The 12,376-nt window shown below is 32.9% G+C and overlaps 1 protein-coding gene across 1 annotated transcript; it reads left to right on the top strand.

The window, feature by feature from the left end:
* The first annotated feature begins 2,359 nt into the window (after positions 1–2,359).
* On the top strand, positions 2,360–5,552 carry LOC109170659. Its single transcript, XM_019319858.1, has 10 exons — positions 2,360–2,466; positions 2,919–3,020; positions 3,107–3,223; positions 3,361–3,574; positions 3,726–4,215; positions 4,288–4,387; positions 4,466–4,525; positions 4,608–4,691; positions 4,771–4,887; positions 4,966–5,552. The coding sequence occupies exons 1-10, from the start codon at positions 2,407–2,409 to the stop codon at positions 5,269–5,271; spliced, it is 1,650 nt and encodes a 549-aa protein (XP_019175403.1). The 5' UTR covers positions 2,360–2,406; the 3' UTR covers positions 5,272–5,552.
* Positions 5,553–12,376: the final 6,824 nt, after the last annotated feature.

Raw genomic sequence — 12,376 nt, 5'->3', positions numbered from 1 at the left:
TTGATTAAAATAATAATTACTGTTATATCTAAGTATCTAACAATCTAAAGTTGTAAAACTATAATAATAATAATAATAATAATTATAATTAGGCAGAAGCATTTAATTAATGAATTATTATAGAGGCAAATTATTAGTATTGGTATTAATTGTTGAGCAAAGGAGTGATCGACCATCACGTGGCCTCCAGTGGGATGTCTATTTCATATATAATAATGTATCATCACACCCCTCACCATTGTCATCCTCTTAATAATAATGTTACCCACCTCACTTCTAGCATTCTGTATTTGCATTATACTGTATCCACATCTATTTATTACAGATATTCGATTTACAAGATAAGACTAATTCAGTTAATTTATAATTATATTTTATTCAGTAATTAACTCTTGAGTGACCTCACCAATATTCATATCTTATGAGATAATTATAAGACTAATTTAATTAAATTTCAATCAAATATCATTTATCGATCAATATCTAAATTAATTTCGAGTCCAAACTCTTGATCTCATACCTAAATGGTTGAAACACTTTTCATTTGAATCAACATGTTTTAATATTCCTTTTCTAATGTTAAAGAGAATATTGCATGCGTTGACGCTGTGCTGTTAACAGTTAAATCTAACCGTTATTATATGTGTTAAGAAAACGAACAAAAATTCGCAAAAAGACGTATGCTTTTATTTCTTTTTCCGTAGGAAGAATAATGGTACCTTATTATAATTAACAAGTAAAAAATAAAGGAAAGAAGGCCAACAATTGAACAAATCCCATTGCGTGTTTTGAAGCGTAACGTTATTGAATTTTCCCTTTTCAAGCTGGATGCACTTTGCTTGGCAGCCATGTGATTTAAGCAGCTTTTGCATCCCCACCCCCAACCCCACCTCATGTTTTTTTTTTTTTTTTTTTTTTTTTTTTTTTTTTTTTAATAATCCAAATTTTACCGTCAAATTATATCTTGAACTTTATAAACTCACAATCAGACCTATGAGAAAATAATTCGAATTAATCCGACTTTTACTCAACATCAAACTTGCCAAACACGAACTCTCAATGTTCGTGGCAGAAATTGCACTCCTACCATATTATTAGAAGCAAGTTTTAAGTGAGACTTCTCATCTATTAGACCAATACCTTAGAAGCTTTCCTCATATTTTTCTTATACTTCATAGTATTGGTATAACTAAGGGTAGTCATTGAGCTGGTTTATACTGAAACTGTTTTAAATTGAGTTGATATTTATTTATTTAGAGTTCGAGCCAGCTCATATAATAATCCTTCAATCCAAAATCAGCTCATATAGTAGCTTGGAACTGTCCTTAGTTCGAGCCAACACTACAAGAAAAATCGACAAAAAATTTAATATTTTTATATTTTTAATATAATGAGATGAGATTTGTTTAAATAGATTACATTTTTATTAAAGAGCAACTCTAAGGTCAAAAATTCGTTTCTCCTAAATTAGGAATCAATCCTAAAAACATATAAAATGGAACAAAAATCCAATTTTGTGAAGAATTCAACTGAAAGCATCCCAAATCCATTTCGCTGTGAATCACAAAAGGAAATAATAATTAAAAAAAAAAAAAAAAGCGGGGCATTTGCGGGAATATAATAAAAAGAAGGCAAGGCCAAACAGAAAGCGGAGTTTAGGCGCACGCTAATTAATGATGACACAGTCAGGTGGGCTGTTTGGTTGCGTGCACTGCTACGGTGCGCTTAGATGCTTTTTCACAACGCCAACCTGATTCCACTATCTTCCACCACCTTTCCCAAAACACCCCTCACTCTTTCTGGAGGGAAATAAACAATAATAAATTAATTATTAATTTTTATTACACTGATCCACAGCTAAACTGGAAGCATGCAAACAGTTTTTACTGTTGTACCCGGAGATTTAACCGCTGCTTCTTGGAAACGAAATTCTTATCCTTTCATATATATATATACAGAGAGGTTGTCATGTGGAATTGTTAAATGTTTCTTGAGAGAAGGCAGGATATGCTCTGGGGATGATGATATAAAAATATATATAGATACAGAGCAGAGGAGGAGAAAATGGTATTGATAAACTAAAACTATATTGACTTTCGCGAAGATCAATAAGCGCTGGGATCGGACTGAACCATTGCAGAGAGGCTCGTGCAGGTTTTGTCTTTTGGGTGTGGGGGCTTTGCATTCTTGATTTCAACTCTGAATTTTTTCCCGCTTTCATGATTTACGCTTACCACCTATAAGGTCTCTCTCTCTTTCTCTCTCTCTCTCTATCCCTGTGTTGTTCATACCGCCATGGCACCATTTACTGTTCTTCTTCTTTGAGAAATGAATTTGGGTTTTTGATGGTGTGCCAGACTGGCAGGGGTTACTGATTTTTTATTTTTCTCTGGGGAGTGAAGGAAGATGAATACTCGAGCCAGGAGCAATCTGCAGCCTATGAAGGCTCCTGGGAAGCTTGAAAAAGTAAGCTTGAAATTGTCGATTGTTTAATGCACTGTGGGGTGTTTAATGGTCTGGGTTTCTGTTCTTGCTTTAAATTGAGTTTGCAGGGTTCAGAGGCCAATCTTTTCTTATAATTTTGATAAAGTTGGCGTCTTTTAGTCCATTGGATTTCTAATTCGATTGCCCTGAGGAACAAGGAAGGGAGAATTCAATAAAACAAGCAAAGATTCAAGTTTTTTGTAAAGTTCAGTTTATGCTGTGGATGTGTGATTGGAAATCCTTGGATTGCAGAATGGTTTTTGTTCTACTATCTGTGATTTTGTTATATTGCCAATTAAAAAAAAGGAGAATTTTGCTGCCTTTGGTCCTTTTCTCCTCAATCTAATCCAGTTCAGATTGCCTTTTCTTTTTTCTGTTATGTCCAAATAGTTTCTTCAGGAAGCTGATTTCCTCTTATGTTGTCTTGCTTGAAGGAAAAAATGGGAGTTCAGAGTAACAAGAGAATGCACACAGAGAAACCAATGATAAATCGGCGAAAAGCAACCAGAGAGAAGAAGATGGCATTGTTACAAGATGTAATGCTGCCTTTCTGAACCTTTTATGTTGTCATTTTAGTGTTTCAGTATGTATCTAATGATGTATTTGGGCGCAAATTTTGTAGGTAGATAAGCTAAAGAAGAAACTCAGGCATGAAGAGAATGTCCATAGAGCTCTTGAGAGAGCATTTACAAGACCTCTGGGAGCTCTACCTCGCTTGCCTCCTTATCTTCCTTCATCTGTTAGTACTTTTCCTTCTCTCGATTTGATCGTAGTTCTAATCTAAACAAATTTGTTAGTCATATGATCAATGTTCAAGAAGGTATACTAGGTTATTGCTGTCTGTTTGGATTATGATTTTGAAACAAAATTCTTCAGACACTCGAGCTTTTGGCCGAGGTAGCTGTTTTGGAGGAAGAGGTTGTCCGGTTAGAAGAGCAAGTTGTGCATTTCAGGCAAGGGCTATACAAAGAAGCTGTTTATATTTCATCTTCCAAGAGGAACATGGACAATTTGGCCGAGCAATGTGACTCGTGCAAAAGTCCGAAACTAAAACAAACGAAGCTCTCGCCTCGAGTTGAAGCTCATTCTGGTAATTTGAGTACTACTGACTCTGTTACAATGCAGTATCTGTTCATAGCTACTTAGATTCTTCTCATCTATGCTAAAGAATTTTGCATTATAATTTGACAAAACGAATAGTCTTGCCATGGTGTACTGATTCCTCTTCATTTGAGTTTTAGATGATGGTGTGTTGAAAGAAGATCAATCATACCTTTCCTCGAAACAGAACCAAAAATCGTCAAATGTGAATTCTCAAACTGTCAGGACTCCTGTGAAGAGACTTCCTATTGAGAACAGACCGATAGAGAAGCGATTAGATCCTCAGAAAATTGTGGGTACAGAAGAGAGGAATTCTGTCACTCAGGATAGAAAAGCTTCAGGAGATGACAGTCCAAACAAAATTTCTGAGAATATCGTGAAATGCTTATTGAACGTTTTCTCTCGAATGAGCTCCAAGAGGACAAGGAGCTCAGCAGAAACACTATCTTCACTTCCAGCAATCACTTTTTGTGATAGTTCAGTAACTACACAGTTTAAGGACCCATATGCCATCTCTTTAAAGTTTGGAAAACGAGATATCGGTCCATATAAGCATTTATTTGCAGTCGAAGCTCCCTCCATCAATCCAAATCGGTCAACAGTATCTGTATTCCTAGTTCGCAGATTGAAGTAAGTGACTACAATACAAATCAAACTTTCCCACCACATTATCTGTATGTCTACTCATTCGTGATTTTGCAGACTCCTTCTCGAGAAACTTGAATCAGTAAAACTTAAGGGTCTCACCCACCAGCAGAAGCTCGCTTTTTGGATTAACATCTATAATTCATGCATGATGAATGTACGTGCCATATTTATACGATCAATGTTTTCGTTAAGAGCCTCTGATCAATGACAAATATTCGTTCTGTTGCTTCAGGCGTTTTTAGAAAATGGAATTCCAGAGAGTCCCGAAATGGTGGTGGCCTTAATGCAAAAGGTAATTAAGTTCCTCTTTAGAATTGGAGAATTATGAGATATGTTAAACTCTTAATTGATAAATTCCAATTGTCATTTGTAAGGCGACGATTAATGTTGGGGGGCACTTGCTTAATGCCATAACCATTGAACATTTCATTCTGAGGCTGCCTTATCACTCGAAATTTGTAAGTCCTTTCAACTTAATGTCGTCTTTTCTGAAAGTAAATCAAACGATTTCGCTATTAACTTATCTTCTGTCCCCAGACCTTCGAAAAGGGTATAAAAAACGATGAGATGACAGCACGGAGTATCTTCGGGCTCGAGTTCTCTGAACCGCTAGTGACCTTTGCCCTCTCGTGTGGAAGTTGGTCATCTCCTGCTGTAAGTCATTAGACGAGCTTCAATTCACATACTTTTCTAAATAGATACTGAAAAAAAGTGGTGTCTTGTTTAATAAAGGTGAGAGTATATACTGCATCGAAGATTGAAACCGAGCTAGAAGTAGCAAAACGAGAGTACTTGCAGGCAGCCATTGGGATTTCGAGTGCCAAGAAAACGGTAGCAATACCAAAGCTGTTGGATTGGTATCTGCTAGATTTCGCGAAGGATTTGGAGTCATTGCTCGATTGGATATGCCTTCAACTACCCAGCGAGCTGGGAAAAGAAGCCCTCAGCTGCCTCGAGAGAGGAAACAACGAGCCACTTTCCCAGGTTCTCGAAATCATACCATATGAATTCAGTTTCAGGTACCTGCTATGCATGTAAATTTCGGGTTTTTCTTTAGTCTTTTTCACCACACAGTTCAATGGTTTTCGAGTCACAGGTCGAAATAGAGCTAGCACTATAGATACATATAGAGATTGAAGTGTATATTCTCCTTCTGAGTAAATTTTTGCTCTCTTCCACAATCAAATCAGCAGCTTGGCATATTTTATGTAACAATCATATCTGTCATGATTGGCATATATTAGTAATAGGGGTTTGAAAGATTGGTTCTTGGTTTTTCCTGCCATGATTAATAAAATGCTTGGTGGGGTTTGAATGGAGAGTTGGTGGCAGAGAGATCTTTAATTGCAGAATTTCTTCTTTTAGTCAATAAATTCTGGCAGTCCAACAAATCTATACAGAGTTTAATGGTACTGTTTCTACCTAAATAATTTGTTTAAAAGTACATGTATGTATGCAACTGGATCTTCCCATGGAGCATGACAGCAAGGCAGCAATGAATAATGGTAGTACTTTACCTAATGGGGTGGTCATGGCCCCTGTGGTCCTGGGATTTTATTGCTATTTTTTTTTGAAGAAAAGAAAATAGTAACTAAAAGGACATGCAAATTGATGCTAGCTGTAAATGGGGACTTGTTCATGAGATCAGGAGATCTGCATGGGTGGAGATTGGCTGGGCTGAATTTGCTATGAATTATTTCTTGGGTGCAAAAGGCGAAATTTTTCACTTTGAAAGCCCCACATTTTTATTGTACAAAATTGTGGAGAGTTAAATCATGGTGACTTAGGAGTCCTTTAAGTGAGAGGATCAGTGCTTGGTGCTCAAAATGAGTCACCCATATAAGAGGGTGAAACTCCACAGTACACTACAAGTGCTAAGATTGAATTCTGCATCCTTGGGTGCAATTAACTGAGCTACCCATGAGGACTGCCATTTCTTAAAAAGTACGGACCTTAAACTTGATGGATCCCATTTGTCTTTGCCTTAGAGCATCTCTAAGAGAAAACCAAAACACCATTCTATCAAATTCTGCTGCTCCAACCTAATGTCAAATGCTAAAAAAATTGGCGAAGGTGAACAATGTCGTGCCATATAGAGGGGTGCGCAAATTACACTTTTGTCCTTGCTTATTTATTTAATTACAAATGTGTCTTTTATTTGTTTTATGTATTTTTTATTTTGTTAAATACTTAAATTTAAAATTTATATTATTAAATATAAATTATACCAATATTGAATATATATTAATTAAATTAAAATTTCATATAATATTTTTAAAAAATTATTATTTACATCACAAAATTATATTTTATATTAAACTAATTAAATTTGAACCAATAAAGTTTTGAAGTTTGAGAAACCAAATTATATTATTTTATTGTAGAATAATATATGGTGTAGAAATTTGGTACAATGGGTTGAAAATTAATAAAATTTGATGTAAGAATATTCATTTTGATGTAATCTTTGGTGGAGATTTTTGGTGTTTTGGTGTAAAATGGGTTGAAGATAAATATTAACTCAAAACATTAAAAATTTGCACCAAATGTCACATCAGAAGAAATATTCTCACACCAAATTTTATTCATCTCTGACTCATTACATCAAATGTTATTCTATTTTTTGGTTTCAAAATTTAAAAATTTATTAAGTTAGATTTAATTAGTTTAATATAAAATATAATTTTTGATATAAATAATAATATTTTAGTACAATTTAATTTTATTAAAATTATAATCTAGGTAATCTAATTTTTAATTAATATATATTCAATATTAGTCTTGTTTTAATCCGTCTCGATAAAATCTTTCAAATGATATAATTTATGTTTAATAATATAAAACTTATGTATACATATTTAAAATATATTAAAACCAAAGGATATAAAAGAAATTAACAAAAAAAAAAATAGCAAAATATAAATTAACAGTGTTGCGCCTTCACCATCGCGAACTTTTGACTTCTTGGTGTCTCCCTTGGAGGAGAAATATGTTTTTTTTTTTTTTACCGTCTCTGTATTTGATAGGGTTTGAACTCATGACGTTAGAAACAGATTATTAACCTTATTTTAAATTAGCCAACTAATGGTAAGTCGTACATTTGTACCAAGCCAATAAGCTATCATGAATTATTTTTTACTTGACTTACGAGAGTGCAATTATATACATTTGTCAGGGATTACAACTATTCAAAGGACAAGTCATGATAATTTACAATATTTGTAAAAATTTCCGGTTATTATTATTATTATTTGGTAGATGAAGTTTGAGGATAAACAAGAGTGGGACATGTGTTACAGGGTGAATGTGTGGTGCTTTATAAAAAATAAAAGAAGCCATATTAGAGGAAGGAACAATCTGCCTTTCTATGAAAGTGTTTGTTAGCGTTGTAGCGTTTAGTCCTGTCGGCGAAGCATACGCCCCGCCCCATCATATCGGATCTGCCAACCATTTTTGGTATGTGTCTCTTTATCATATTCAGCTAGACATCGCCTGCACATCTTCAATCGTACCGTCTCGGAATATTTTTCTAAATCACGGGAAAATTTTCAGTGTTTCTACTCGACATGCTAAAAAAAAAGAAGGAAAATTACTTTTATTCTTTAAAATGAGAATAAGATCACGTAGAAATTGAGGATTGATCTCAGGTGTCCATTAGAGTTTAGTACAAAATAAAATACAGGTCAATTTTATAATTATTAAAAATTTTAAGAGTGAGGTTCATTTTATGGCTATTGTAGATTTGAAAGTTTAGTACTAGTAAGATCTTAGCCTTTGATTTTAGGAGAGTGTAGACGTTTTTATACTTTTTACAGGGAAATATGTTCTCACATGTACCTTCCTTAACTAAAATATGCGTTTTTTTTTTTTTTTTTCCGAAATACTCATGATTCTTTACAATGTAGTATCTGTTCTATACATTCTCAAATAATTTCACTGAAAACTTGAGTTTAGGGTTGGACTCTTGTGCACTGAAAACTTGGTTTAAAAAAAAAAAAGGTGCCAAAGGATTTCAAAAAGAGCATTTTGTTTTGTATCTTAACAAATTAATTTTTGAGAGTTCTATATATGCAGTGCGGGCCGTGGGGAATGGGAGTCACTACATTGCCATTTATTTGTAATTTGGCAAATTATGTTATGCACCGCGGTGCATAATCGATTATGCACCGCGCGTCTTTTTTTTAAATGAAAATTAACAGTGTTTATTTCCGCTGTTTCGCACCCTTTTGCAAAAAGTAACTCTGTTATTCAGTGTCATTTTGTATACACTGCAGTTTCAGTTGAACACAACTACAGTTTCATTTCGATATAACTATAGTTTCATTCGATATTTATAGACTCAAATATGTGAAAATGTTATTTAATTTTATTTTATATACACTATAGTTTTATTAAAACACAACTAAATAATTATTTTGATATAATTACAGCTTCATTGTACAATATACACTCAAATATGTGAAATGTTATTCAGTTTCAGTTTATATACACTGCAGTTTCATTTCACTATAACTACAGTATCATTTTGATATAACTGCACTGTCGGTTTGGATATACTATAGTGTTAGTTGGTGTTTAATACACCAAACAAACGGACTCCGTTAATTCTAACGGCGGGCCGTTTCTTTACTTAAAGAAACGACGCCGTATATGAGCCGCGGTGCATAATCGATTATGCACCACGGTCTATAATATAACAACTGTTGTAATTTGCCAAAGGCCAACATCACTTTTATATGGGCTTTTTTGATGAGAAGATTGACATAATTCGATCCAGGCCCATTATATATCAAGCCCATACAACTGGTCCAATTGCTTCTTCTTGATGCAAGAAACATATTTCAATCGTATGTTATACCCTACACCACGGCGCACATAGCACTGTGCGCCGCGCGCCTCCCAAAACGACGTCATTTTGGAGGCGTGGTAGGAAGTTGCTGGGATTATGTGTATTTGTTCACACAGTTATGTGTATTGGTTCATACAGTTATGTACATTTTTTATACAATTATGTACATTCTTTTTATACAATTATGTACATCCGAATCAGAAAATTTGTGTGTATTATGTTAATAGTTGATGTGTATTATGTTAAAAGTTTATGTTTATTATGTATTATGTTAGATTATGTGTATTATCTTTTAAAAAGAGTATGTATATTTTGTTATATAATTATGTACATTCATGTATACAATTATGTGTATTCTAGTATAATATTATGTACATTCTTGAACAGCGAGTTTTTTTAAAATAAAAAACTACTGCCATTCACTGGGGCGGGAAATTTCAAAAAAAAAATAAAAATAAATTAAAACGACGTCGTTTTGCATCTGGGCGCATAGTGCAACGCGCGCCGTGGTGTAGGATATAAATTGCCAACATATTTAACATGTAAATTAAATATGATATAAGTTCCTGAGCACCATTCAACTGGTCCATCAATCTAAAATAGTTTCATAAGCTTCATAGGGTGCATAGTTTAAATTGTACGAAGGTATAATTTCATAACAATCAATAGTCGGCCACCATGACAAACGAAAATATTATTATTATTATTATTATTATTATTATTATTATTATTATTTTAGAGGAGCTAAGAAAGATGATATATTGTGATTATTCCCTTGTGGGAAGATGAGAAATATTGTAAAGATGGAAGAGACATCATAGGTTGTAGTATCCTAATTAATGTTTGTAGATGGTCATTTTCAAAGTAGAATCACCAACAATTTTGATGCTTATTGCCAGCTTTAAAATGCTAGTTGGTTGTTATAAGAAGCTCATCCTTAGGCCCCCCTCGTTTCTTTCTCATGTGTCACACATCCATACATCCGAATCTTTCCCTAAAGTCGAGCCATATATATTTATACCATAAAACTAAAATCTTGATAAAATTAATTGGACATTTGCTGTCTAGATAAGGTTCCCACACTGTAGAGTCCTCGAAGGCTTAATTTAAGAAAGAGTATGGGCAACATCCCAATACCTCAATCTCCATCCTTGATCTTTGAAATGATACCAATTTGAAATGATACCAAAGTGGTGCTTTTGGTCCCGGCCAAATAAGTAATTTGTAACAAAATTACATTGAATTAATTAATGAGACAAAATCAATTGCTAATAGAAATAGACATTAAATTGTGTTTTATTTTTCTTTCAAAAACTTGTCTCATTTGCATTCGATCTCGAAGAGTTTAATTATGAAATAGAAATTAATAATAAATAAATAAAAGAAAGCCACAATTACATATATTTAGAAAGTCATGACTAGAAAGTAGGATTGACTTTTTATGGCTAAATGTTGGACATTGATAGCCTCAAACTTTGTAATTACAATGCAAAACACATCCATTGCAAATGATATAACTCCTAAATTACAGTAAAACAAGTCGCTAGATGGGTGTATACATGTTAATATGTTATGTTAGTGCAATTTTAATGTATTTAATTATTAGTTGTTTTTTTAAAAAAAAAATAAATACGCACCCAAAAAATTGTGTGTGTGTGTGTGTGTATATATATATATAAAATAAGAAATTTCAATATTGATTTTTTCATAGGAAGAAAATCTAGAAGATTTCTTAATCATCATATGAAAACCCAAACATGCGGAAGATTAAAATTTCTTATTCTACGGTTGATCAAATATTTAAAGGAAAAAAAATTGTAAATATTTCCTATTTTACCAAACAAAAGTGGTTGTCCCAAATTCTAACCACTTTTCAACAGGTAAAAAAGGGGTTAAAAAAAAAACTAAATTTTGACCTTTTTTTTTTTTTTTTTTTGGTTATCGAAATATTACAATTTCTCAGAAATTTTGTGTTATGTAGTTTAAACTTTCTTTTAATAATGCCTCAATTCAAAAAGTAGAAGTGCTCAATCACCATAGACGATACGGTAGAAATAATTACATTATACAATAATGTGATTTATCTATACTTTATAGATTGAATGAATGCAATAATTTAAAACATATCAAAATGGAAGACATGATAAACGCAGGAGCAATCAAAGCCGGCTACTATATGCCAATATGTCATCATCCATAGGCCTTGAAAGGAATAATCGTGTAAATAGAATATGACCTTCATATCTAAACATTATGAGTTTAATTCTTATCAATATTCTCTCAATTAAATCTGTCACACATAATTTTTTATCTCGTTACACAAAATATTCGTAATACAATTTATCTCTAGCTACTAATTAATTGCTCTTCATTCAATATATATTTGCCATCAATGGTCTTTTTCCTTTTATTTGATTTTTTTCCCCTTTTTTGTTGTTTTGCATGACATGTTTAATATCTTGTCTGATCTGTCAATATGTAATAGCACGCATTGATTGAACAACAAAGGCAGCTAAGCACCTCAGGAACCCCGGGCCCCGCTTGATGAAAGATATACATACATTATATACTACATGCATACACATATAGTATATATACACACATATACGTACACGTATGCATGCGTGTGTATTGTCTTATTCTTCCTCTTACCAAAAGAAAGTAAGAAAATAGCCGACTTAACCATTTGGCATTTGATACTCTACTAGTATACGTGGAGTTATATATGATTAAGTTATGCTTGTGTGAAACCATTTCATGAATTCTTATTCGTACGATGAGTCGTGAATCTTATCAAAGGGCATAACAAAGAATTTCACAATAATTTTGATTAGTGCATGGCGCCGTCCCTATCTTAAAGTTTTATAAGATGTGTTTCAAAAATTAAACCTTGCACCATATCGATATTTAAAAATTAATTTATTTATATTAATTAACCAGTTAAGTCGTGCAACAGAAACTCTACGTGCATAATCATTTGCACTAGTTGTAAGGTTGTGCAAATTCATATTAAAATCAAACTAATAAAAAATTATGAGATTTTTTTTTTGTCCTCCCACAATTGTACATCTTCTTCTTTAGTCCTTCACTATAAATTTTTTAATTTTGGTGTACAAATGTCAAACTTACCACATTTTGTAGTACGTTTTGATCAATCTTTCGTCCAATCTTTCACATGACAGTTATATAAGTTAGTTGGATGATGAGCACTTTTTTTTTTTTTTTTACTTGAACTTGAACAATTTATAAACCATATAGCTTAATATAATAGTACATATATATATTGAAGTCAGT

The sequence above is a fragment of the Ipomoea nil genome, unplaced genomic scaffold, assembly GCF_001879475.1.
Source record: "Ipomoea nil cultivar Tokyo-kokei standard unplaced genomic scaffold, Asagao_1.1 scaffold3321, whole genome shotgun sequence".
NCBI lineage: Eukaryota > Viridiplantae > Streptophyta > Magnoliopsida > Solanales > Convolvulaceae > Ipomoea > Ipomoea nil.
The sequence above is the reverse complement of the archived record's forward strand: the minus strand, read 5'-3'. Positions and strand labels throughout refer to the sequence as shown.

What these genes read in the sequence shown, in the direction of transcription:
- LOC109170659 (XM_019319858.1), top strand. Translation starts at nt 2,407, where the DNA reads ATGAATACTCGAGCCAGGAGCAATCTGCAGCCTATGAAGGCTCCTGGG. An exon ending in TTCCTAGTTCGCAGATTGAA is followed by an intron (nt 4,216 to 4,287) that starts GTAAGTGACTAC and finishes GTGATTTTGCAG; the next exon opens with ACTCCTTCTCGAGAAACTTG. An exon ending in GAAGTTGGTCATCTCCTGCT is followed by an intron (nt 4,888 to 4,965) that starts GTAAGTCATTAG and finishes TGTTTAATAAAG; the next exon opens with GTGAGAGTATATACTGCATC.